General features: G+C 44.6%; 1 protein-coding gene across 1 annotated transcript in view; it reads left to right on the top strand.

Annotated features, from left to right (window-relative positions):
* The window catches only part of HDGFL3 (HDGF like 3), a 34,876-nt gene that overhangs the window by 5,781 nt on the left and 4,735 nt on the right, over window positions 1-24,360 (top strand). Inside the window, exons 2-5 of the mRNA XM_031587691.2 lie at window positions 15,330-15,406; window positions 18,070-18,208; window positions 19,496-19,654; window positions 21,390-21,536. Of these exons, the coding sequence (XP_031443551.1) occupies window positions 15,330-15,406; window positions 18,070-18,208; window positions 19,496-19,654; window positions 21,390-21,536 (522 nt within the window). The remainder of the gene's footprint in view (window positions 1-15,329; window positions 15,407-18,069; window positions 18,209-19,495; window positions 19,655-21,389; window positions 21,537-24,360) is intronic.

Here is a 24,360-nt window from a genome sequence, read left to right as displayed (position 1 = left end):
CACTCCCGTGAATCCAGTTGTGGTGCATCTGAAAAGAGATATTTAGTGCAGCGGGATCTTTGTGGAACTGTTCTTTACCATTTAAACATGCACTTGGTGGACACTTGTTGCTTAGATAACTTGCACTTAAACTCTTATTTGCAAATATCAGGTCATATTTAGAGTGGGTGCGAGTGCCTTTTCAGTGACTTCATCAGCTCAGAGTACTGTTTCCTTCATTTCCTAAAACAAAAATAACAAGGAGTGAAGTGTGAACTCTCCTGGTGTTTGTAAGGTGGGGAACCTCAGCAGCTGCTGTTGTTTATCCATACTCTTGCATTCTGCTTTAAGTGTGACTTAAAAACAGATTTCATCCAAGGATTGTAGCTTAAAAAGGAGTCATTTTTATGCATATAATTGGATCATAAGCTGTAGTAAAACCCTTCCAATAGCTCTTGTTTGGCAAACAAATCATTTTGGGGCTGAGATGTTCTATGTTAGATGTTACCACAGGCAGGAATATTGGGGAAACTTCTTTAAAATTCACTTTCTTACATCTCTCTCTTTCTCTCTTTAATTAGTTTAAATAACAATCCTCAAATGTTCAAGTCTGATCTTTTTGTGTAAATGACAATAGATGAATAATTTTCTCTTGCAGTGCCATGTTTTGTAAATCCAAATGAAGCTAGCCCAGAATGAAGACAGTTGACTCACAAGTTTAGAGGCAGTAAGCACTTAAAGATTTTCATACTCGTTCCATGCAAGCTTTTTGGTAGATGTTTTTCCTTCCCATGCTGAAGCTGCTGAATAATGGAATTAACTGGATAGATACATTCTTTGTCCTTTCAGGGAAGTCTGTAGACTGTCAAGTCAACGCATGTGTTCTTTCTGTTAGTTCCCATTACATGCATTAATTGACAGATCTCCTCTTTTTATTGTTGTGTTAGAGAACCTGTTAGGAGGAATGGAGCACAGGCAGCAGAACAAAGCTGTTTGCAGTCTTAACTCTTCATTTCCTGCTTTCCCCATCATAATACTAATTGACAATAGTCTTCCTGCATTTAGGGTGATAAAAATATTACAAGCCAGTGACTGCTGTCAGTAAGTATATACAGTTGTCATCTGAGGGCAGATGGAAGGATTTCCCGATAGTGCTGGAAAAGTGATGACAGTGTAGAGATGTTGGCCAGGCTAACTGTTCGAAATGGTGCTGTCTGAGCAGTACAGACCTTCCCACTGTTCGGAAGGCGTCAGGGAGAACGAGTCTGCCTGAGTCCTCTCAGTAATACTGTAATTCAAGCGATAAATATAGCAACAAACACTGGAAAATAGCTTGTGTGGAGCAGGCAGGAAGAGGACGTGGAGCCAGCTTTTTGAAGGTGCTGGGAATTAGCTGGTGTCATGCTGTTTGTGTAGGTACCTTAGCACTTCTGAAGTCTGCCCTCTGTGTCACCTGTATCTCTGACCTCTAGATGGGTATGTATGTGTGTCTGTATGCATACCTACTCTGTACGTATGTGTATTCAAACTCATATAAGTGATAGGTGCTTAATGGGTGTCACACCTCTCTGTGTTGGCACTGCTCTTGACTCTGGACTCCGAAAGAGGCAGCATCAACAGAGGAGAGCCTGGTAGTTTGGTTGAAGCATGGTAGGAACAACTAGAATAAACAGTTATTTTAAGGATTCCAAAATATATTTGGCAGACAAGTGAGTATCATGAATTAAAGCTTCTAAAACTTAAAGAAGGAAACGAATCCTTACTTCCTCCTCTGGGAAGGTCCCTGCATTATTGCCTTTGCACTTCTGAGATTGTTTCATTCCTTTGTTTAACAGCCAGTTCTAAACCTGATACCCAAATTGGAAATAAACTGCAGTTTCATATCCAGATCTTCTTTCTTCTACTCAGACTGTTTGACAGGACAGTCTTGATAGTATGTATTTTTGTCTGAACAGTATATGAGACCTGGTGATTTTTATTTTATATTAATTTGTTGAGTCAGAAAACAAAAGGAAGATGGGACTTTTATTAAATTCTGCAGCATTTTAATGGATGAATGAATGTCCCATGTTACGGTATAGTTCCTGTTGCCCCATTCTGAAGTGCCCTATCCTTCAGATGCTCTCAGGTCAGCCCATGCTGTATCTTTGCTGCACTAAAAAAAAACACATGAAGTTCTTGGATTTCAGCAAGATTTAATCCCCATCTCATGGCCTTTTGTAAAGCCCTGCTGAAATCTTAAAATGCCTTCAAAGTCAACATGAAAGGAGGAGACCTCGTACCTCGCTCTGGGTAGCGTGAAGCCCACAGCTGGAGGGGACCAGGTGTCCACAGACTTTGGGGTCCGCCTGAGAAAAACACATTTAAATCCCTTTCAGCTTTTCATTAGTAGGCTGAGAGGATAATTAACATACATCTGTAGCCCTGAAAATGTGAACTGGAAACAACTGTTTATTTTGCCTCGCAGCAACATGTAAAAAACCTAGAGAGACCGTTTGCCAGCTTTGGTTTGGCTGTTTGAATAGAAGGCATCATGTAACAAAAGAGGGAAAGCAGGGCAAGGAATATCATACGCCAAAGAATTTCTGTAAGACTGTCAATTAATGAAGCATCCTGCATGCAGCAGGGTTAGGGTTGGGGAGGAGGGGAAGGGTTCCAGGTTGTGTAGGGACCCTCCAGGATCACTGCCATGTCACCCAGGTCAGCTAGCAAACAGAGTATCCTTAGAAGTCAGTAACTTTGTACTCTTTGGGCTTGGGAAGCTCTGCCTGTGGAGCTGCTTTTGAGAGAACTAAAACTGTCAGTCCAGGTTGGAGAAGCAGGAATATGCAAATGGAGGAACAAATGTGATCACAGCAACGAACAGTTCTGATCTTCCAGTCCTTCTCCTGATTGATTTATGCCTTCTGCTTAGAAAGTCATTAGATTCAAGCAGCTCTTTTTTCTTTTTTTATTTTTGCCAATTTCTCTTCGTCTCCACAAATCTTACACTGTGCAGTGCTCGAGCCTCTGTGAATGGCTTCTGTGAATCAGCCCTTCTATGAATGCAGGAGGACAGGCTGGTACCTCTGAAAGAACAAACCAACCAAGTGTGGCGGTTCCCCATGTCTGTAACCTGTTGTTCGGTTGCTCGTCTTCCATGGGAGAGCGTTAGGTGTCGGGCACATAACGGTTTACCTTTCCCACAGCACGTATCAGTATCTTCCGTGGGACGGGGGGGAAGGAAGCCCTGATCAAGTGGCATGTAAATTAGGCTGTGTGACAGGCCTGCCGTCAGGTGACAGCAGGAAGCAGAGCCCTGTGCCTCAGGTTGGGCTTTGCATCCTTCCTCTTGTCAAGCAGCTGTAGTGGAGGCTGCCCTATGCAGTGTCTGAGTGCAGAGGGGTAGAGGCAAGGTGCCCGTGCACGGCCTTATTCCTGGGGTGTCAGTTATTGCTAAGCACTGCGTCAGTCCCCTCAGCCTGGCTGATTGCTGTTGTGGCGTGTGCTGGCACCTAGATGTGTGTGCATCATGCACTCCCTTCAGCTTTCAGCAGCCTTCGAGGCCGTCCTGCCGAAACCGCTCTCCTGGGTGCGGTCGCACAGCGGGTGTCTGCCCGCTCTGGCAGGATGCGTGTTTGCATATGGGGATTTCTGCACCCTGCCCTGACCTCTGCAGCACATTGGCTGTTTGAGTGTAACTTGTGGTCCACTCTTGACTTCCTGTAGTATCTCTGCTTCCAGCTTTCTCTCTCTTAGGCTGCCAGTCCTTTTTCCCAGATGTGTTTGCTTTTTCCTTTTGCAAACTAAGCTTTGGTTTGCTTGCAGCTCACGTTTCTCACAGACCCAGCGCTCCGAGCCACTTGTCACATCTGTTTTACTGTCACTGTTTTTGGGGCAGTAGCAGCATGTTTGTACCCGCACACACAGGCACACACATGAGCATGAGATTACCTTTGAGGTACTGCGAAGCTCCCACCCTGCTGCCCTGCAGTGCCTCCTCCAGAGCATGGGGACGGATCTGGGCAACCCTAGCAAGGCAGCTCATGTCAGGCACTGTGCCCTGCTATCGTGGCATCTTGTTGTTTGCTTAAGCTGATCAGTTGCTCTCTGGTTTTCAGCCCAGGTGTCCCTCTTTCCACCTGACTCCATGTACATTTGTATTTCTGCAAGGATTTCATGAGACAGTATTGTCTGGGATCCAATGAGGCAGCATTCACTCGGGATTAGCTGCATGTGGAAGTGTTTGTACCGCAGAGGTTACTGTAGCTTAGCACCATGCCAGAACCTCCTGTTCTCAGCCCAGCTCACACTAGTGATGACTGTTTCAGGAGCAGCCTCATGCAGAACCAGCTGCATGGCTGGAGGGTTGCTGCTCTGGTTGCTACAGAATAGCAGAAGGGAAATGCTTTTCCCAATAGTTGTGCCCTCGAAAGACGGTGTCCCAAAGCAAGCTGAAAAGTTCAACTGCATAAAGATCCCTTGATTTCAATAAAACCACTTACATGTGTGGTGCCCTGCCTGCAGAAACACCATCGCCCGGGGGGGGGAAGGCAGGCATTCATCTCAATGAGGGAAAAAAAAATAAAAGATGACATTCCTTACTGCAGTGCCTCTCCAAATACCAGGGCTTTTGTAAGATATTAGCAGTGCACCAAACTCCACAGATAATGCCTTTCATATGGAGCTTGGATCAGGTGACTCACATATGTTCATGTTCTCAGGTATTCCCTTTTGCTGCTTTTTATCAGGAGTTATTTTTCAAAATCTTCTTCTTGTGCGAGCTTTATTTTTCTTTGTCACACTCAGTATTTCTGTCGCAGCCTTTAGAGGAAGGTAGCATAAAGTTATTAAGCCTCGTGGCTAGAATTTTAATGTGTGCAGCAATATGTCACCTGTAATAAGCCTGTCCTGTCTGTTAATATTTTGTTTTCTCCGTGTTTGTTTGAGAGGCTCTGCTTTGCAGCTTTCTGAAGTCATTAAGGGAGCAGGTCAGTTTTCTGCACAGCTTTTTCAGTTGTGCTTCTGGTGAAATGATGAGAGTTCCAGGTTAAGAGATGAACACCGATAAGAGAAGACACAGTTGTCAGACAGGGCTCTGAGCATTAAAATGCTGTGAATGTTTTTCCTTATCTAATGCAAGATGTTTTATGCCATCTCCTGCCTTACAAATGAATGGATTCACCTGTGTGTATAATTGCCATGTTATTGTGCTGGATGGGACCTGATCACACAAAGGCAAAGGCTTTGTTTGTGCTGCCAAACTGCGTGCCCAGCTGTGCTGCAAGATCAAGCTCCTCACTGTTACATTTCTAGAAGCTCATAATAATAAAGATTTTAGTGGCAATATGTTAAGAATACCAGCTTCCTCAGCAGATGTGGGAGCAAGGGGAGCGATTTTTTAATGAGGAGCTTTTCCTTCTCCTGAAACACTTGCTGCTAGATGGAGTGTTGGTTTACTTGTTTGTCAGAGGTGGCAATGCACTTGACCTGGTGTCATAACAGGAATGTCAGAGCTGGCTCCACACCCAGAGTCCTCTGCATGCAGGACAGGTCGGCTGGAAGGGACTGCCATCATGTGAGGTGGAGCTGGGGTCTGTAGGATGAAAAGTACGAGCAGTAAGAGCTACAGCTGTGGTTGAGAAAGATGGCTTGGACGTGTCACGTGCCATCACCAATGCATTAAGAAGTTGAAGTCGAAATGCTAAGTCATGGCCTGAAGTAGTGATTGAGCACCTGGTGGGAAGGCAGGGCCAACCCAGGGGAGCTCAGGTGCATGCAATGCAATGCAATGCAGCTGAGTGACTGGAAGGAGTGCAGCCACCCTTCCCAGACCTCATTTAAGGCTTGGCGGGGGAGGTGAAGGTATCTCTTGCTAGAGATCCCTGCCTACATCAGGCCTTCTAAGGGTAAGCAGCTCTTTTCCTTCATTCCTGCAGCTGCTGCACTGGGGCTTGTTCTTATTTGCTGCAGCCACCCTGCTATCACTGCAGTACTTTCTATCCCATTATAGCATTACAGGAGTAAAAGCAAGCAACAGTTCAAATCGAAATTTTGAATATTGACTGAAAGTTGTACAGTTGGAGAGCGTTAATTTGTAGGGCTGTATGTAAACACTATCTGAATCCTAGGATAAATCTGTACGTTTGGTGCTCCTGGATGTCCTTCCTGGGTCCAGATATACATCTCATTCATTAAGTTCTCTCTGCTGTGTAATTGCCTTTTCCTAGTTGCTCACCCAAGGTGAGTCCAAAATACGTTGTTTCTTTATAGCTGCTTGGTAAAACAAAATGGTAACCTGATTTAAAATATGGTGGTTTGGGAAGAAAGCTGTGTCTGGAGTGCACTCTGTAACACAACTGAGCTGAGCTGCTGGGTTTTGTAGATAGCTTGAGTTCATGGGTGCACCACATTCCAGTAGTTACTGAAAGGTAACACAAAATAGTTACATAAACAAGTACAGCTTAACTCATTGGATAGAAAGAAAGCATGGTACTAATCAGTCTTCATCCTACATGCACCTAGACATGTAGGCAACTCCAAGCCTGTGTTGAAAACTGATAAATTAAAGCCTAAATCTGAGTACTCACTTAATTAAAACCTTTACGTTGTGTTTCTGATCTGAACTTATTTAATAAGTGTATTTTTAGAATAGTGGGTGAGCCACCCTAGCTCTGGCTGCTGTCGTGCTGATCTATTCCACTTGTCTCTGATGCTAATGTCATTTACAACTCTAAAACATACATCATCTTCATTTTATTATTACATTTGAGTGATTTTTTTTTTTTTCTAACATGGTTTAGTAATTAGGATTTAAATGCCTAAGTTCATGTGTACAGTTTGGAGTGCTTTAAATATTTTATATAAGGGGTTTCATTCCTGTAAGTCATTGCTTGAGGTTGTTTTGTTTTGAGGTAAGTATTTGTTTTGATAAATACAGTTGTTACTTTTTTCAGCTATATCTAAGTAAATTTAAGCAATGTAACGTTTTGATCAAGGCTGAATGAGGGCTATCATCTGGAGGTTGTGGGCACGGAAAACAGGCAGGTGAAAGGAGTATGACTTGGCCTGGAAAAACTCATTCCTAACTCTCTTCAGGCAGACAGATTAACATTCCTGAGAGTTTAAGTGAGTCGGAGGGTCTTTGCAGAGAACGTATCTGATGCTGCAGTGACAGCAGGGGGATCAAGGGAAGCCCAGGTAATACACCCAGGTGGGGTCTGACTGCTCCATGGAGACCACTCTGAATGTGTGGATCTTGTCAAACAAAGCAGGGCTTTCAGTGACCGTGTGGCAGGAGTTGCACCTTAGCAAAACAATGTGCCAGCTGCATCGGTCAGGTTGTGCCACAGTGGAAGCTGGGGCAGCAATGAAAACAGCTATTTGTGGACAGTTGCTCAGTTTACAGTGATCTAAGGCTGTGTACTCTTGCTTTTCTGTAGGTACAGATCTGCAGTTTGTCAACAGTTAACAAGAAAGCCTGACTTTGAATGAAAAGTGATTGCAGATTTCTGTTTCATTGGCTTGCAGTTAGTTTTCATGGTTTCTCATTCCCCATAGACTGACTGCATGTTGTTGTATATGTGATTTGCACAACAAAATAATTGGACCTGGATGCCAATGGTATTTGGTGATTGCTGTTCATCCCATAGCCCCAAAATCCAGACTCAGACCTTCATACTGCTGGAGGATCACAGCAACAAAGATTGCTGCAGTCCCCTGATGTTATCTACACTCATTAGCTGTGCCTACAGCTAACAAAACCTCCTCCTCCTAGAGGAGAAAGGTTTGCTGTTCCCAGAGGCCCAGGTGGCTGCAACCTTGTAGGTACCCAAACCGGCACCTCACTGCAGCAGGTGAGTCAGGCTGTTCTCTTCTTTGTCTCTCAGATCTTTGTGTCCACCCCCTGTAAACTATGGGTTTGTACCTTCAGTTTCCATCAGTCACATTTCCTTACTCAAAAGAATTTTAAACACGAGCTGTAGTGTCAACAAGGCTTTGTGTACTTTGTGGGAAGCTGGGTCAGGTCTTGCACCTGAGCTAGCAGTATTCTTCAGCCTGAAATTTGTGCCATTCCATCCTTTTTAACTGAGTCTTTGGGGAAGTGCTTTGCACTGGAAAAAAAATAGTAAGCACAGCCAGCTGAGTTGGGGAGATTGCAGCCCTTCAGAAAGGTGCTTACCTTTTGTCTTTAAGCTGCCAAAGTGATTGTAAGGACCAGCAACACTTCTTTCAGTAGCAACTTGGACAGGGAAGTACAGAGCATTGGGCAGGTTTAGCCAATGGGCTTTGAGTACAAAACTTGGTTGAGTTATCTAAGCAGAAGTCAGTGCTCTGGGTGTGCTGTCTGGTTGGAAAGGTTCTGATCAAACTGACTGGGCAAAATGTCCTATCTCACTAACAGCATGTTTTTCCTTAAAACAACGAACATGAATGAAATAGTAAAACTCCAGCGTACATTTTGAAGGCCTAAAAATATTCCTCAGCCTCAAGTGTTCTGAAAGCATTGTTCATTTGCTCCTTCCTGCAGATCTGATGTGATGAGGCAGGGTGTATTGGACACTTAGGGGATGGAAATGATGTGATGTTCATGGCCCTTTGGCTTACTAGGAGAGAGAGGCAAGAGAAAAATTTGGTGTTTGTTTGCATTCAGCCCTGACAGTTCTCATTTGTTGTGTCTTGACTGCTAAATTAGTTTTTATTTGCTGTTTGTCTTCCAAACACGTTATTGTATGTTCATTTCTTGCAATCTTTTAATATTTCAAGACAAAAATATTTGTAGTAAGATGATAAAGTAGAATAACTAAGTGTTGTCATCAGAAAGCACTACAGTGAGGAGTTGGTGGACTCCAGAGATTTGCTCAGGTGGATGCATGTTGCAGACTAGTTTGATAACAGGGATAATTCAAAGGAGAATCAGACTTCACTGTGTTTATACTTAAAGGTAATCAGAAGTAAATGCAACGTGCCCCAGGACTGGCAGTGTTAGAAACGAACAGCCTCTCACCACCTCTTCACAAGTAAAAAGTAATTTTGTGAGCCATGAAACTTAAGAAGATCACTTTTCTCTGGCACACCTTTGTGTGGGTTCCCTGCTGGCTTGTGCTGCGGCTCAGTTTGCTCTGCAAGCTGCCTCTCAGCACATCCACTGCTTGTCTGTCTGTTCTCTGATGGACAGCCTGTTTGTCACAAAACATGGGGACTCCTAGTAACCCTTTGGCCACATTAGACAGAAGAGAAAAGGCCAACTTGGCTGGAGTTATTAAGGGTAAGAACCTGGCTGATAATTGTGTGATCACATCCTTTCACTTCCTTAGGAAACAGACTGGAGGAAAAAAAAAAAACTCCCAGTGTTAGCACTGTTGCTTCACTACAAGTGGCAGGGAAACATTTCCTTTGGAGAAAATGGAGCAGTTTTGCAATAGCCTAACTTTGGTGTGTGGGCACTGAGAGGATTACAGCTTGGTGACCTGAAATCCTCATCTGACCCTGCTGAAAGTGTCTTCTCCTGGCAACACCTGGCTTCTCATTGGTGGGCCTCGGGTGCTTGTTAGTAAATGCCATTGTCCCCATGTGTAATGAGTAAAGGAGAGCAGCAGCGTGGCCAAGGTCATCCCAGAGGCTGTTGGTGGAGGCTTTGTATCTGCTGAGCCTCCAGCATCCCTGTGCTCCAGCTCTGGAAGCTCGTGGAGGCCTTGAATCACACCAACGCAGCTGTTACCTACAAAGCTGTGAGTCCAGGTACTAGTCATGCAGAACTAAGCTTTGGCCCCATTTTCATACTGAAGATGAAAGCTGCTCTGCTGAAAGTGTTTCAACTTTCTGTCTTAAAAATATGCTGATAATTAGGAATGTAAAGGGGCAGAACTCAGCTGCAGGATTGCTCATTTTTTGCTAGCGAGACACTGCCTGCCAGCATTGTTTGGGCTCCAACTAACCCTTCATTGTCTTCTATCTCGTTGAGGTCCTGAGCATGCACAGAAAAAAAGGATTGATGTCTTTATATCGTCATTTCTGGCTGTCTCAGGATCCCCTTCAGCCATTTTCAGCAGTGCTCAAAAGTATGCTCTGCTGTTTTTAATCTTGTTTTGCTTTTTGTTTTTGCTGGTGGCACTCTTCCATGCCCAGAGACTTTCTTAATTCTTTGCTTTTGTAGCTGTGCAATTCCACCTTATTAAGCTAGATTCTGCTTCTAGTCTCACCCTTCACAGGGTTATCTCTTTTAATGGGTGAAAAAGTGCATATGCCAGCACTCTGCACTGGGAGTTCTAGTATGTGATGTGCGTCAGGGAGAGAGCTGTGCTCTGCTTCAAATACCATGTAGTCCTGAGAAAGGAGAGCAAAATTCTGCAGTCTCCAACCAGATCTAGTTGGATCTTTGTTCGGTTCAATACTACAAAATTTGAGTCCCAATTTTAAGGTTGGAGAAGGTTGGGTTATATATATTTTTAATTATCATTGTGATTATTTAAATTTTAGGATCCTTTGGGGGGAAAAAAGTATTTTTTACATTTTTACTGAGCAGTATTTTAAACAATGGTTTAGAAAAGATATTGCTGTGCTGCTGACTCCCAGTAGCATCAGCTGCTAAGAAGTGTATTAAATCCACGTGAATAAAAACGACACATTGTTGAAACACAAAATATTCTATTATAATAATGTATTCTGAAGAGTATTGCTCTTATCCATTTAGAGCTATGCTAATAAGCTAACTGCAGAAGATCAAGCTGCTTGCATGTGTTGGGCAATAGTGAGCAGCTCGAACCACTTTCCAGCAAAAATACTATAGGCCCTTGCTTGACTGCTGTGCGGGGACTCCAGAGATTTCAGTGGGAGATACAGATCTCTGCAATGCTTCTGTGTACTTTTGCCAATCAAAGGCATTTACAGCCTTGTCAAAACAATCAGTGATTACTGCTCTGCAGTTTTAAGTTCTCTCCTTTTGCAAAAGAAAAGGACTTGTTCTTGTGCTTGCAGTACCCACATAAGCATCTCTGCATGCCACAGTAAAGCTTTCTTGTTTGTGCATGTGGACCTGGTAGATATTTTTGCATACTGTATGGCTTTTGTGTTGGAACATAATGGATCACGATCTGGGAACTGTTCTGGTCCAGGAGTCACCCTGACAGACTGGAGTTCATATCTGCAGCACAGGGGTTTTGGGCAGCCCTGCTGTCCCTTGGAGCGATGGGACGGACCTGGGATGCCCTTTGCTGTGCTGGGCAGGACTGCCTCTGCCTTGACTGCCGCAGTAACGTAAGCCTCTGCAGGAAGCTGCTTTATGTAGGCACACAGACAGGGCTTGCAGCTCTGACAGAGAGACATGTTTCCCATTTTGCAGGGAATGCAAATGCAGAGCAGAACACCCAGGAGGGGCTGCAGCCACCTCTGCTCCCACACCAGCCCTCCCAGGGAGCAGATCTGCCTGCCTCGTCCTGCAGGGGATGGTTTGTGGACAGGGAGCCATGCTGTTCCCGGGGGGCAGCTCAGAGCTGGGGCTGTGGGGCTGCAGCTGTGGTCTGTGCCCCCGGGCTGAGCCCTTCTGCTCCTGAACCGGTGTGAGCAATGGGAGGACTGCTGAATCCAGGCTGGGAGCACTACCTGAGAGGTCAGCAATTAGTCAGCACCGCCGAGAGCAGCGTATTCAATCTGCTTATACATCCTAACCTGCACACCACAATGTAGGCAGGCAGATTTCTTGCTTCCATGCTGGTAGCCCCTAGCAACACCATTTCATAAAGCCCTGCCCTGGGCTGAGAGGTTCAGGCTGCATTTTCTGTTCAGCATTCCTGACCCTAGAAGCCTGGCATTTGTTTACCGAATGAAAAAGCACAGTTACATCTTTAAAGCTCTGCTGCTTGGTTGGCAAGCAAACGTTGGGAAGTGCAGCTCTGCTGAGGCTGTGCAAAAAGAAAGCGATTGTGATTCATTAAGCAGATGACAGCAATGGGAGGAAAGAGGATAAAACTTGAAATCTGAAACCACCTGCATTAATTTTAGCCATAATGAAAGTGGCTGCCCCTGATGCTGCTGCACGTATCAGATTTGCACGCCATGCGCTGCTCTCCCCACACCCGTGGCAGTGAGCTGCAGCCCACTGCTCTGCTCTTTGGATGCGGGTTATAGAATGTTTGCTTCCTTCCAGCAGCAAAATGCAGCAGCAGCCTGGTAGACCGATGGTGGAGTCGTTAGGGAGGTTTCTGTGACTACAGCACTGTGCCCCAGCACGGGTGCACTCATCTCTTTTGTTCCCGGTTCCAAGCAGCGATGCCTCCCTCACCCGTGCGCTCACACACCCGCGCTCTTTCTCTCCCTCCCTCCCTCCCTCCCTGCCTTTGATCTTGCTGATATGGGGAAAAATATCAGCTCCAAATCTTCAGCATATTTAACCAAAGCATCTGGTAGGATGGGAATAATTTGTGACCGAGTGCAGCAGCAGGGGGCTGCAGTATGGTTGCTTGTACTGCTTGCTTTCCATTACGACAAAACGGCAGCAATCACCAAGGAGTGCTGGGGCTGTTCTGCAGCTAAATAAGCACTTAGAGCCTTGTCATTCACAGGGGGCTGAGGAGGGGTGCTGGGAACAGAGAAAGTGCACAAAGCTTGCACCTCCTGCTCCCTCATTTACAGTTGGTGGAAGAGGTCTTCCTGAATGGCAGAGAGGGTCTCGTCCTTCTCTAGATTCCCTGGTGTTTTTGTCACAGATGTAAATGGCTGTAAGACATTGCCACTGCTTCGTATTTGGCCCCATTATAGTGCAAGAGAGAGAAGCCTGAGAGGTGGAGGTCTCAAGGCAAAACCAGCAAAAGCATGAGAAGTCCTGACCTCAGCTGCACAGTCAAACATTTAAGTGAGAGCATTAGCAGCCTGTCCTTGAGCTGTTTCCTGCAGATTGATACCGTGTATGTATGTGTATGCCAACTTCCACGAGCTATGAAAAGTTTCTTACGGCTCCCTGCAGTGATACACAGTCAGAAGGGCACTCAGATGAACACAGGACTATGCTGTGACATGGGGAGCAGGTGAGAGGTGTGTGACAGATGTGTGTGCCTCCCTTACCCTGTCAGGTGCTGCTCCTTAGCCAGCAGTGTGAGTTGCTGGGGATGTGACAAGGGGCTTAACTGCCCTGGGATGCTGCTTAGGAGAAGATCCTTACTGCCTTGTAGTGCAGCACGATGTGTGATGTAAGATCTCTGTTCCCTTCTGGTCAGCATTCGCTGCTAAGCATGTCTTCATTCCTCCGCATTACTGATCATTTACAGCTGCTAGCTTTATTTCCTGAGAAAGCCTTAAAGGGCTGAGGCAGTAACTGGACTGTGCTCTTCTGCAATGCAGCCCGGAGCTGGCTCCACATTTCAGGCAACCAAAGAGATCCCCTGTCTTGTCCCAGCAGACGTTGTATGTCTCAGTCACAGGAGCCCACATTTTTCTGGGCTCTTGTCTGTCTCTGGATATCATCCTTGTCACCACACAGAGGAGGATGGCTGTGGTGCTCGGGCATTCAAGGTATATTACCCCAGAGCTTGGTAGACTGCCAGCACAGCCTTTGTTGCTCCAAAGCGTAGCACTGAGCAGCATATGATGTGTTGTGGAGTGAGATGTATTATCTCCCTGCCTTGCTATCAGTTTGTAAAGTGAGTTGCAGTGTTTTCCCCTTCATACTTTCTCTCGCTGTTACAGTCTAATAACTGTATTTAAGTCATGAATTATTGAACTAATAATCACATTATGGGCACTTACTTAAAAACAAATAGTGAATGTCAGAAAATAATGAGTTCTGGAAAAATATCTTCGGCAATCTTTTTCCTGTATATTGCTGGTGATGAAGAGGCCCTCCAACAGCCTGTTGTGTTGTTTGTGTGCCTTCTTGCATGCAGCTTAATAAGAACTGAATGCGAGCCTCCACCTTCCAACAGTGTGTATCTTCCCTCTGTGTGCATATGAGTGCCATGTTCTCCTTTTATTTATCAATTCATTAGCTGTGTTAAATAAGAGAAGGGTGCCAGCACAGTGCTGCAGCCTGCACTGCTATGCCCCTGGCTGCAGGGCATGGTGTGTGGAGGTCTCATCCATCCTCCAGTTTATGCATAATTTCAGAGAATGCTCCACTTAGGCCTAGAAGATGAGCACCCATTCCTGTTGCAGAGAGGAGCTCTGTGATGTTCCAAACGAGGCTCTGGTTTCTCTGTCCCCCGCTGGTGTTCTTTTAGCAAGACCAAAAGGACCTGAATTAGTGTCAGTGCTCAGAGAGTTGCATAGCCACCACATGCTTTACAGTGAAGGAGAACATCCTTTGAAAACAATCTGGTGTTTATTAATCAACAAGAATTCAGTGTTTGGGGTCCTTCAGCTGGAATAGAGAAGAAAAGCACATGTGGGCCTGGCCTCCTGAGTGAAAACAGGCAGGTTGCTTCTCTTGGCTGCACTGAAGAGCAGATTTCTTATGGCAGTGGTATGTCAGCACCTTGCTTTCAGTCCCAGTGACATTTGGCAGGATTCTGTATGCTTAAGTTCAGATTGAATTGTTTAAGATGCAGGCAGCAAGCCACTCACCTGCTCTATAGTGTTGCCCTATAGATTTTTAGATTCATTGGGCTCTCACTTCTTAACCAGAGTTCTCTGGGTACTTCATTTTAGATGCTCACAAATGCCCAGAAGCATCATTTCTGGTAAGACAGGGTTCTGGTAAGACTGTCTTAGAGTCATCAAGGTTGGAAAAAATCTCCCAGATTATCGAATCACAGAATCATTAAGGTTGGAAAGTCTACTAAGATCATCCATACCAACAATCAACCCATCACCACTATGCCCACTGTTGGGCCCTGTGTTATTTGAAGCTGCACTGTGTTTCTGGTTTGTGTGGATAGGCACCTGGGCTCTGCTGCTCTGTTGCAGGATACTGTAAACTTTGAGCTGGATAAGATGGAGGGGCAGGGGAATGGCCAAAAGCAGGCATTAGGGCTCCAGGCAAAGGAGAGTGCCGGGGCCTCTTCCCTGATGTGCACTGTGTTCCACACCAGGTGCCGCCATCACCACCAGCGTGAGGTGGGCTGGTGTTGTTGCTCCAGAGTCTCAGAGATGCCATTTGTTCCCCACTTGCTGTAGGAGTTGTTTAGGTAACCCTGTGAGACAGACAAATTATCCTCCAGGCTTCTGTGCCTTTTAGAAGGCAGTATCCAAGTTTAACAGTTAAATTAAGCAGACTTGGTTTTATCACCTTCATGTATTGCGATGCTTACGAAATCATCAAAACTTTGTCTGCCCGTTGGTCTTCTGGTGTCTCTCCAAAGTGCTTCTGTCACAGCTGGCCAGGGGCTCTGCCACGAGATCCTACAGTTGGTAGTAACGCTGTGTCCATTTCTGTCTCACAGATTGATGAACTCCCTGAAGGAGCTGTGAAGCCTCCAGCAAATAAATACCCCATCTTTTTTTTTGGGACTCATGAAACGTAAGTGAACAAACAAGGTATTTTCCATTGAGAATGTCACCTACTTCAGCTGAAGTTGATTGGAACAAATCCTAACTGAAGCCATTGGAAGACTAGAGATAGGTGGTACGAGCCTAGCTGGTTTGTGTTAACTTACCAGAGTGAAACCTGAAGGTAGGTGTACATGATAGCAGAGATCAGGCTGTTGTATTCAGACACGTTCGGGTTCCTGCCCTGGATGAGAACTCAGTAAAATGAAAGGAAGCAGACCCCAGAGTCTCACGCAATCCTCACATAGCTTTGAAATATATGCATTCCTTTGAGTTTTGTGCTGGGGATATTGTGGGATGGAGCTCTCACAAGTGCTGGAAGAACAGAGCTGGCTGACCTCGTAGGGAGAGAAAGGGATCAGAACAGAGAGGGGAAGTTAGGTCTCATAGTAATTGCTACAAAGTACAGAGTTTCGCCTTGTCAGCCTCTAGTCTATTTTACACAGTGTCTGAGCTAGTTTTTAAAAAATTGCCATTTCCATTTGGCATGTAATATTTACATTTTAAAGCTTTTCTACTTGCTTTTTGGAAATTTTTAGGAAAAGATACATGAAAAAATGAAATTCTGATCACATTTTAAATTCAGTTATAGAGGTTTGAAGTTATATTCAATGCTTTTGTTTTCTTCTGAGTTTTACAGATATTCCATAACATAACAAGGTCCCCAGCTCATGCATCATGTTTCATTTTTAAGACCCTTAAGGATAGTTTCTGCATAATCAAAATCAAAATAGCTTCTAGTTAAAATATTTCCTGCTGCTGCTGTAATGAAACAATCTGATGTTTTTATATGTTGTAATGTACTACTGCTATCATGAGGTTATCTAAGAAGATAAACAATAAATAAACTGTTGATGCCTTGAAATCAGAAACCAAAATGAAATCTTAAACTTTTTTCCTCAAAATGGTTCTCAAGAAAAAAAATCAGACTGCTGTTATTCTGAATGAATGAGCCCCAAACTGCTAATCTCTTTTGTTTTGTAGTTCAGTAGTCTGTGATCTTACTGCAGCATCTGAAACTGGAAAGCATTTTGTAGTTATTACTGTAGTAATCGAGGAAGCCTTACTGTTAATAATGAACTGTAGGCCGCAGCTCATGAGTTTTATAACTGAGCAGTAGGAACTTGTTACACACTCCCATGGCAATGAATGCATTTCAAAGACGTGGACAAATTTTCAGTGTTCACTATACATGGAATCACACATAAGACTGCATAAATATTTCCAAACGTTACTGTTGAGAGAAATTAAGGTAAGTTATGGAAAGTTTCCTAAGGTTTCTCTTTGTTATTTGTGTTAGAAGTGTTTGTTCTTGTTGATGTTGGGCAGATAGCTGCAACTCAGAAGCCCACCTGTACAAAAGGGCAGCTTCTGCACTCAGGTTGTTAGGAGGATAACTGAGTTGTGAGGGGTGGGCTCCCAGACCCTGCTCTAACAGAGAGCACAGAGTTAGCTGCAATTATTGAGATCATCAGGAAAGTAGGACAGTGATTATAGTGTAGGACAGTGTCACTTCTTCAGCTCTGATCATTGGTGACATGAAATCTTCCATGTGGGAATGAAGTATTGTGTTATGTTTTTAACTTCACTGTTTTTAATGTAACTTATGGTTAGGGGCCTGCTTTGCAGGGGGGCTGGACTCAATGATCTCTAGAGGTCCCTTCCAGCCCCTACAGATCTGTGATTAGCTCTCCTTGTACTGCAATACAGAGTGCAGGAAGGACCAGATACAGAGAGTCAATGGAAAGAAAATGGTACTTTCTTCAGATTTATACAAGAACTTAGAATTGTGCTGTAAATTAAGCAAAGTAGGATAAATGACCATTCTCTTTGTTTTTTACCTGCATTGTGGCATCTGTACCAAAGATTAGTTGGTACAGCATGTAGCTGACATGGAGCAGCAGGGCACAAACTCTTCCTTTGCTGTGCTGTCTGAAAAACAATTTGGCCACAAGCACCCTGTGTGTCTCATTGTTTCCTTGTATTACTCATCTGCCTATACTCACCCATTGTTTCTTCTTATACAAAATTATAAGATTTTTGGGAAAGAGAACATTTTTATTGTGTTTGTGCAGAACCTAGCACGTGGGGGGCTTATTCCATGGAAGAAGCTGCCAGGCTTACTGGCAGTGCTGCTGATGATAAACTCCTCTGCTTTTTCTGTCCAGTAGTACGAGGGGTATGGTTTTGCCCCTGAGTTCTAGGCATTCCTTAAATGCTTTCTCTTTTCATACGATATTATTTTTAGGCCTTTCTGGAATTGTAACACATAGGATTGGAGGTTTGGTCCCTTGCTATTGCAGGCAATTACGTCATATAATCCCCTTCATAAACTGTTCGAGTGCCAGTTCCCAGCAGCAGTTAATATAATAAATGAGACTCAGTTTAGTTGTTTCTAGAGAGACACAGCATGATTTTGCAACATCAGACGTGGGGATGGTGAGCCAGTCCATGAAATCAGACTCACAGCAGTAACCTAAAGCCAGTGGGTAGACAAATGGATGAATAAATAAAATGAAAAACAAAAAACGAGAATGAGTAGAAGAGTAAGAAAAACGTTTATCTGTTAATGTTTTTAATTTGAACAGAAGTAGTCTAAGTCCTTTTTTGTGTGTTACCTTTGTTAAAATGCAGTGCGTTCCTGGGGCCCAAAGACCTTTTCCCATATAAAGAATACAAAGATAAGTTTGGGAAGTCGAACAAACGAAAAGGATTTAATGAAGGCCTGTGGGAAATAGAAAACAACCCTGGAGTAAAGTTTACTGGATATCAGGTAAATGAGTTTCACTTCTATTTCTCCTTATCTTTCTTGTTTTCTTCTTTGAAGACTTCTTATCTGTGTAAACGTTGTATGAGTGATGATGGAATGGCCTGGTTTTGCTGCAGCTAAAAAGTTTCACAGCTGGTGATTGGAGTAATAGAAAGACAACTGCAGTCCTGCACTCTGTGACAAACTGAGTTTTAATCGTGCTGCAGAGCCCTTTGCTTTCTCTGCTATTCTGGGGTAGGGAAGGGGAGGATTCTGCAGCATGTTTAGCTGCATTAAAAATGGAAGGTTTTATTTACTCCCCAAAACCACAACTTCTTTCTGTTGTTTATTTTTATATCAAGTTTAGTGCATTTTACCCAGACCTCGAGGTCATGGCACTTTTGAATTTTACATTGGTCACATATAGCACATAGGATACCACTGTCTGTGTTGTGAGGGGTGAGAAGGCAGTTTGGGGCTGCTGTTCCCAGACTGTAGCTGCTGTGCAACAGCTCTCCCTGTTGGATGTCAGGAGGAAAAAGTCAGCACAGCAGGGGGGGAGAGGGAGGAGAGCAGTCAGTGGGCTGTATAAAGCCAGAGAACTTTTCTTATTAAAAAATGGGGTCCTTTGAAGGTAGAAATCACCTCCAGAAGATAGCAAACGCCTATTACATTATTAGCAGAAACCCTTACAAACCAGAGATATGGACCACCTGCAGACAAGCTGCTGCCCCTCTGTGTTCCTGTTTTATGTTTTCAGCTCTGCAGATGTTTTGCATACACTTGGGGATTTAAAAAAAATATAGTGAATAGGCTGTGGGAGATGGACTGTCAAAGAGCTCTCAGCCTTCTGGTCAGTGTTTGCTTTTTCCTAATACTTTTTCTTGCCCTTTGGGGAGCCTGTAACAGCCATCTTTTCTCCAGAATAAGTCTCCCCTATTCAGCCAAAAGCTAGAGGTTTCCATAGCTTTGTCCAAAGTAGAACTCACCAGGTCTGTCCACAGCCCTGAATTCTCCAGGCCATGCACTTCTGTTATCAGATCAGTTTCTGTGTAAATCCTTCAGAATGTGCTATCCCAGGATCTGTATCTAATAACCATTTTCAAGTGGTGGTTGAGAAAACTGCCTTTACAGTCCTTTCTCTTGGTAATTGCAAGAATATCCTGAGCTCTTCCTGTCTAGAACGATTAAAGTGTGAGTTCTCTATTACTAAGGCTTTCTGTTAATTCAGAACAGTTACAGTACAGAATGTGGTGATATTTTTGTTATTTATATTAGTATTGTTATTCTGTCACTATTGTTACTTTAAAGGCAATTCAGCAACAGAGCTCATCAGAAACTGAGGGAGAAGGAGGAAATACAGCAGATGCCAGCAGTGAGGAAGAAGGTGATCGGGTAGAAGAGGATGGAAAAGGCAAAAGAAAGAATGAAAAAGCAGGCTCAAAACGAAAAAAATCCTACACTTCAAAGGTAATCTGAGTTTTTCCATAGTTAACCACTTGCATTTATAATCAAGACATCATGCACCTTGTGGCAATCCGTCCTTTCTTCTTTAGCATTTTAATTCCATTACCATGGTGTTCAACCAAGACAAGGGAAAGTGCTCTTCCTGTTTGAGACAGCCTTGGAGGGATAGCAGTTGAAATACTCTTGTGCTTATGCTCTGAGAAGGTATATGGAAAGAGTTCAGAAAGGCTGGAAAGAAAATTCATTCAAAGTTAGCCAGAAATTCTCAGATGTTTCAAGGAGTTGAGGAGTTAGATACATTTAGAGAGGTATTTCCCCATAAGAAACAATTTAAATGCTTTAAGAGTTGTGCATCTTGCAAAATGTGAGCTGAGGTTTGATCCTTGTCTAGGAGAATTCAAGCTTACTTCTCCCATCTTGGAGATGTGTGACTGCCCCAAATAATTGTGGTAAAAGGTAACGTAGGGTCAGGTGTGCTCAGCTTCTCCCATTGTAGCTGTCTGTAAAATACTTCAGTACAGTAAACAACAGAATGGGAGTGAGGAATTGCTGTTCAGGTTGCCCAGAGAGGTGGTGGGTGCTCTGTCCCTGATGACACTCCAGGTCAGGCAGGATGGGGCTCTGAGCACCTGATCAGTGCAGAGGATTTGGACCAGATGGCCTTTAAGGGTCCCTTCCAACTCAAACCATTCTTTGACTCTGCGATTCTAAGAACTAATTCTGTAAGCAAGAAGTAGGGTAATTAATTACTTTCATTTTAGTGCTTGCCCTACCCTGTGAATATCTAAGTAACAGCAGAGATGAGAAAGCTGAGGGTAGTGTGTCACAGAGGGCTTGTAATGGCTGGCCAATGTAATCACCTGTGTAATGTGAACTTTAGGTTGAAATGCATTCTTCTCTTGACATCTGTGTGAAAGGGAGCAATGTTGTAGTCTCTTTTCCAGTTCTGTGCCCACCTCCACATCTGTCCTTTGCTTAAAAAACTGTTGAAAGCCTGGCAGTCACATTCATTCACATTCATGTTATTCTTCTGGAAGTGAAAAATAATTGAAATGAAAAGAAGCAAGCAAACAATATGATACAGGTTTAATTTGGGGAGGAGCAGGGGCTTTTGTGGTTCATCTGCTGAACAAAGTCTTTTAAGTAATTTCACCCCTTTTGTGTGTTTTACATTAGGAATTCAGGTCTGGTCCAACATCTTCTCTGCAGAAGACTCTGGGCAAACAGAGGATTAGGAAAATGGTGGCTTAATGCCACAGTTTATCCTTTTGTACTGTAGAATTGCATAACATAAAGGGAGCAGGAAAGATATATTGGTTCCACATGGCCTTAATGTTAATTTATTAAAGCTGACAGCACTAAAAAATATGGAAAGCAGTTCTGCTAATGTTATTCTCATTTTACATCTCTGTGTTTAATCAAAACTTTTGTCAAGCTGGCACCATCTGTTTCATTAACTAACAAAACCTACAGGTGACCCAACACTAATACCCATCTCCTATTACTGTGTCTGTCTTACAGTCAGCTGTGCTGCCAACCTGTGTTGAACACAGTATCTTTTTGCTTCACTGATGTCAGTAACTCCAACTGCTTTTCACCCCACATATCCTTCCCAATATACACCTTGAACAGTGAACCACATGATCAGGCAGATCTGCATTGCAGATACATTATAAAAGTGTCTTTCTAAGGCTGAAGCTCAGTTTTTGCTTTATAACTTTGTTGTTGATCATTTTAGAAATCCTCCAAGCAGTCACGGAAATCTCCTGGAGATGAAGATGATAAGGACTGCAAAGAGGAAGAAAATAAGAGCAGCTCTGATGCTGGGGACGCAGGCAATGACACAAGAAACACTTCTTCAGATTTGCAGAAAACCAGTGAAGGGGTAATCTTTCATTAGTATCATTCTCTTTACATGCGATTTGCTCCCAGAAGGCTCTGAAGTTAGGGGTGAAAGGCATTGTGTCACAATGACCTGTGCATACCACGTGCAGATCCTTTGCATTGTGTTTCAGCAGCCAGAATGTGTCTAGAACAGAAACATGGGGCTGGTCCCCCCAGCCAATCCAAATTTTGCCCTAGTGAAATGATTGAATGAGAAAAGATGCTATAAGCACTATTTTTGTTCCAGCACTTGCATGGATGTCAGCTGAGAGTAATTCCTGAAAACCATGAGCTGCAATGATGCAAAACTGATGTGAGAGCAGAATCAGACTGTTAGCACAATGCATTTTGCCTCACTGAACACTGGGAGTCTGCTTATCCTTTCATACTTGTTTAAAAGCTGTTCCATCCCACAGACTTTAGAGTTCATGAGAATTCCTGTGCACCTTACAGTCTCTGCATATTGCGGATTTTAGGGCAGACCCTGCCCTATGCCCTGGGCTATGGCCTTCCATGGAGGTGTACAATCTATTGTATGCAATAGCATGTATATTTAATTTTTAATGTGTGTATATATAAAACGTGTGTATATACATATATTTAATTATATCTAGTGTACACATCATTGTATGCAGCTTCAGACACTCTCTTTGTGTGTTTATGTCAGTTGTGTGTTTGTGTCAGTATTTTGTCACGACCACAGCAAAAGAGAGAAAAGCTGCAGTGTGGGGTATTGGCACGGGGATTGGTTAATCATCCCTTTAACAACTATTTCTGTGCCTTTGGAGCAACACAAGCCTCTGTGCTCCAGCACTTACTGCTCCTCTCAGAACCAGTTCTTGCATGGCTGGTTCCCCTGCCAAGGCTCTGCCACGTGGCCAGCAGCCGAGCTGTGCTGTCACCAGAGCTGCTGAGTGATGTGGATTCCCAGGTGTGAGAGGGAGCCTGACAGCACAGGCTCCCTTCTGACATTGCTGAGGTGCTTAGCACCCAGCTGCATGCTCAGCTTCAGCCCTTTCTCAGGAAATACAGCCTCTGGGGAGCCGCTGTCATCTTGTGCTTAAGACTCCTCCCGGAGCTTCTTGTCTCTGTGTCTCTCCGAGGTACAAAGCATCAGGCTTGTGGCTCTTTGCCTCATGAAGACTTTGGTGTGTGGCTCCTGTGGTCAGGACTCTGCCATTCTCCCTGTACAAGGAGACCCAGCTGTGCCAGCCCAGCACCTCCCTCGAACCATCTGGGGGTGCAGTGCATGGCTGTGTTCTGGCCAGCGAACACCGTGCGCCTTCCTGTCCTCAAAGAGGTGTTTGTGTGGAAAAAAATGACTGTAGTGGCTGTGTGAGCTGGCAAGAGGTTTAAGAAGGTTTGCTTTGTTTCCCAGGTTTGTAGCAGTGTCAGGGATGGCTGTGAACTTCAGGCATGCTGTCCGTGTAAGAACCAAATGCTTGCTGAGTTAGGTCAGTCACGGACTCAGTGGCTGAAAAGTCCCAAATCCAAGCCCTGCTGTTCTGTGTCAGTAGCAGCACGAGCCGCCCGGCTCATCCACCGTCAGATGGCGCCAAGAGCAAGCGAAAATGGACGGAGGTGCAGGCAGAAGTCTGGGAGAAAGAATCCGTAAGGCAGAGAAGAAAGAAAAGGTTGCCCAAGGAGGTTGTGGATCCCTGGAGGCATTCAAGGCCAGGCTGGACGTGGCTCTGGGCAGCCCGGTCTGGTGGTTGGCGACCCTGCACGTAGCAGGGGGGTTGAAACTGGATGATCATTGTGGTCCTTTTCAACCCAGGCCATTCTGTGATTCTAGGAAAAGGATGAGTTTGGGGCGTCTTGAGCCGAGATCTGCGTCCCTCTGCTGGTCACCCCACCGGGGCTGGTGGCTGGGAGGTGCTGCACAGCTGTGGGGACGTGGAGCCCCGGCCGTCCCCGGGCTGCCCACGCAGGGGCTGAGCAGTGTGAGCAGATCTGGTCATCCTCACGGCGAGGGAGCAGTTGTTTGGCAAGGCCTGGCCCTCCAGCTGCGGGCTGTGCCCCTCTCCGGGTCAGAGGAACTCTGTGTCTCAGCACACCTGTACCCACAGCATCCTGGGGATCTGCCTGAAGATTTAACTGGAGCCAAACAGTGGCCGCAGCGCCTTCCCCTGCACTTTGTTAATGAAATGCCTGGCCTCCAGGGGGCAGAGGAAAGCTCAGAAATGGCAGTGATGGCTCCTAAAGACTCAAAGCTCAGAGCAAATAAAAGTATTTCCAACACTATGATGATTTTTTTTAGCCAATTTCATACTTTCCAAGGGATCAATTCATGATGTTGTTTTATCCCTGGGATTGACAAAACTGCCTTTCCTTATCTCTTCTTTTCTTTTAGTTTCTCTCCCATCCTTGAGATCTATGGACACTCCTCTGAGACGTGGGCAGCCCCAGGCCCAGCTGTAACTGCACCCACCACCACCACCTGTAGCTCAGGCTCTTGCCCTGGCTGTGCTGTTTGTCCTATTCCCTCAGTAGAAAGATACCAAGTTTCACTATCTACTATTAGTGAACAAACCATACCTGAAGTTAAGGCAGCCCACCCCACAGCTTGCTCAGTCAAGACACAGACCCCTGTGACAGCTCTCTGCTGTTAGACAGTGAATGGTGCTGGCTTTTCCAAAACACCCCATAAACAGTTTATTCCCATGGAAAGGGATCCATGGCTCTGTATGGCTTTCTTTATAGGGTGCAGCATTAGCTCACAAATCAGTGAGTTCATGGCAACATATTTACATTCTGCAGGTAAATCTCTTGTGACCTGTGTGTTTGGTTCTTGGCTGGCTGATGTTAGAGCTGACCTCCTCAAT

The sequence above is a fragment of the Phasianus colchicus genome, chromosome 12 (genome assembly GCF_987193195.1).
Source record: "Phasianus colchicus chromosome 12, bPhaCol1.hap1.1, whole genome shotgun sequence".
In the NCBI taxonomy this organism is placed as follows: Eukaryota; Metazoa; Chordata; class Aves; order Galliformes; family Phasianidae; genus Phasianus; species Phasianus colchicus.
Note: the sequence above shows the minus strand (reverse complement) of the source record. Positions and strands in the feature narration are given on the sequence as shown.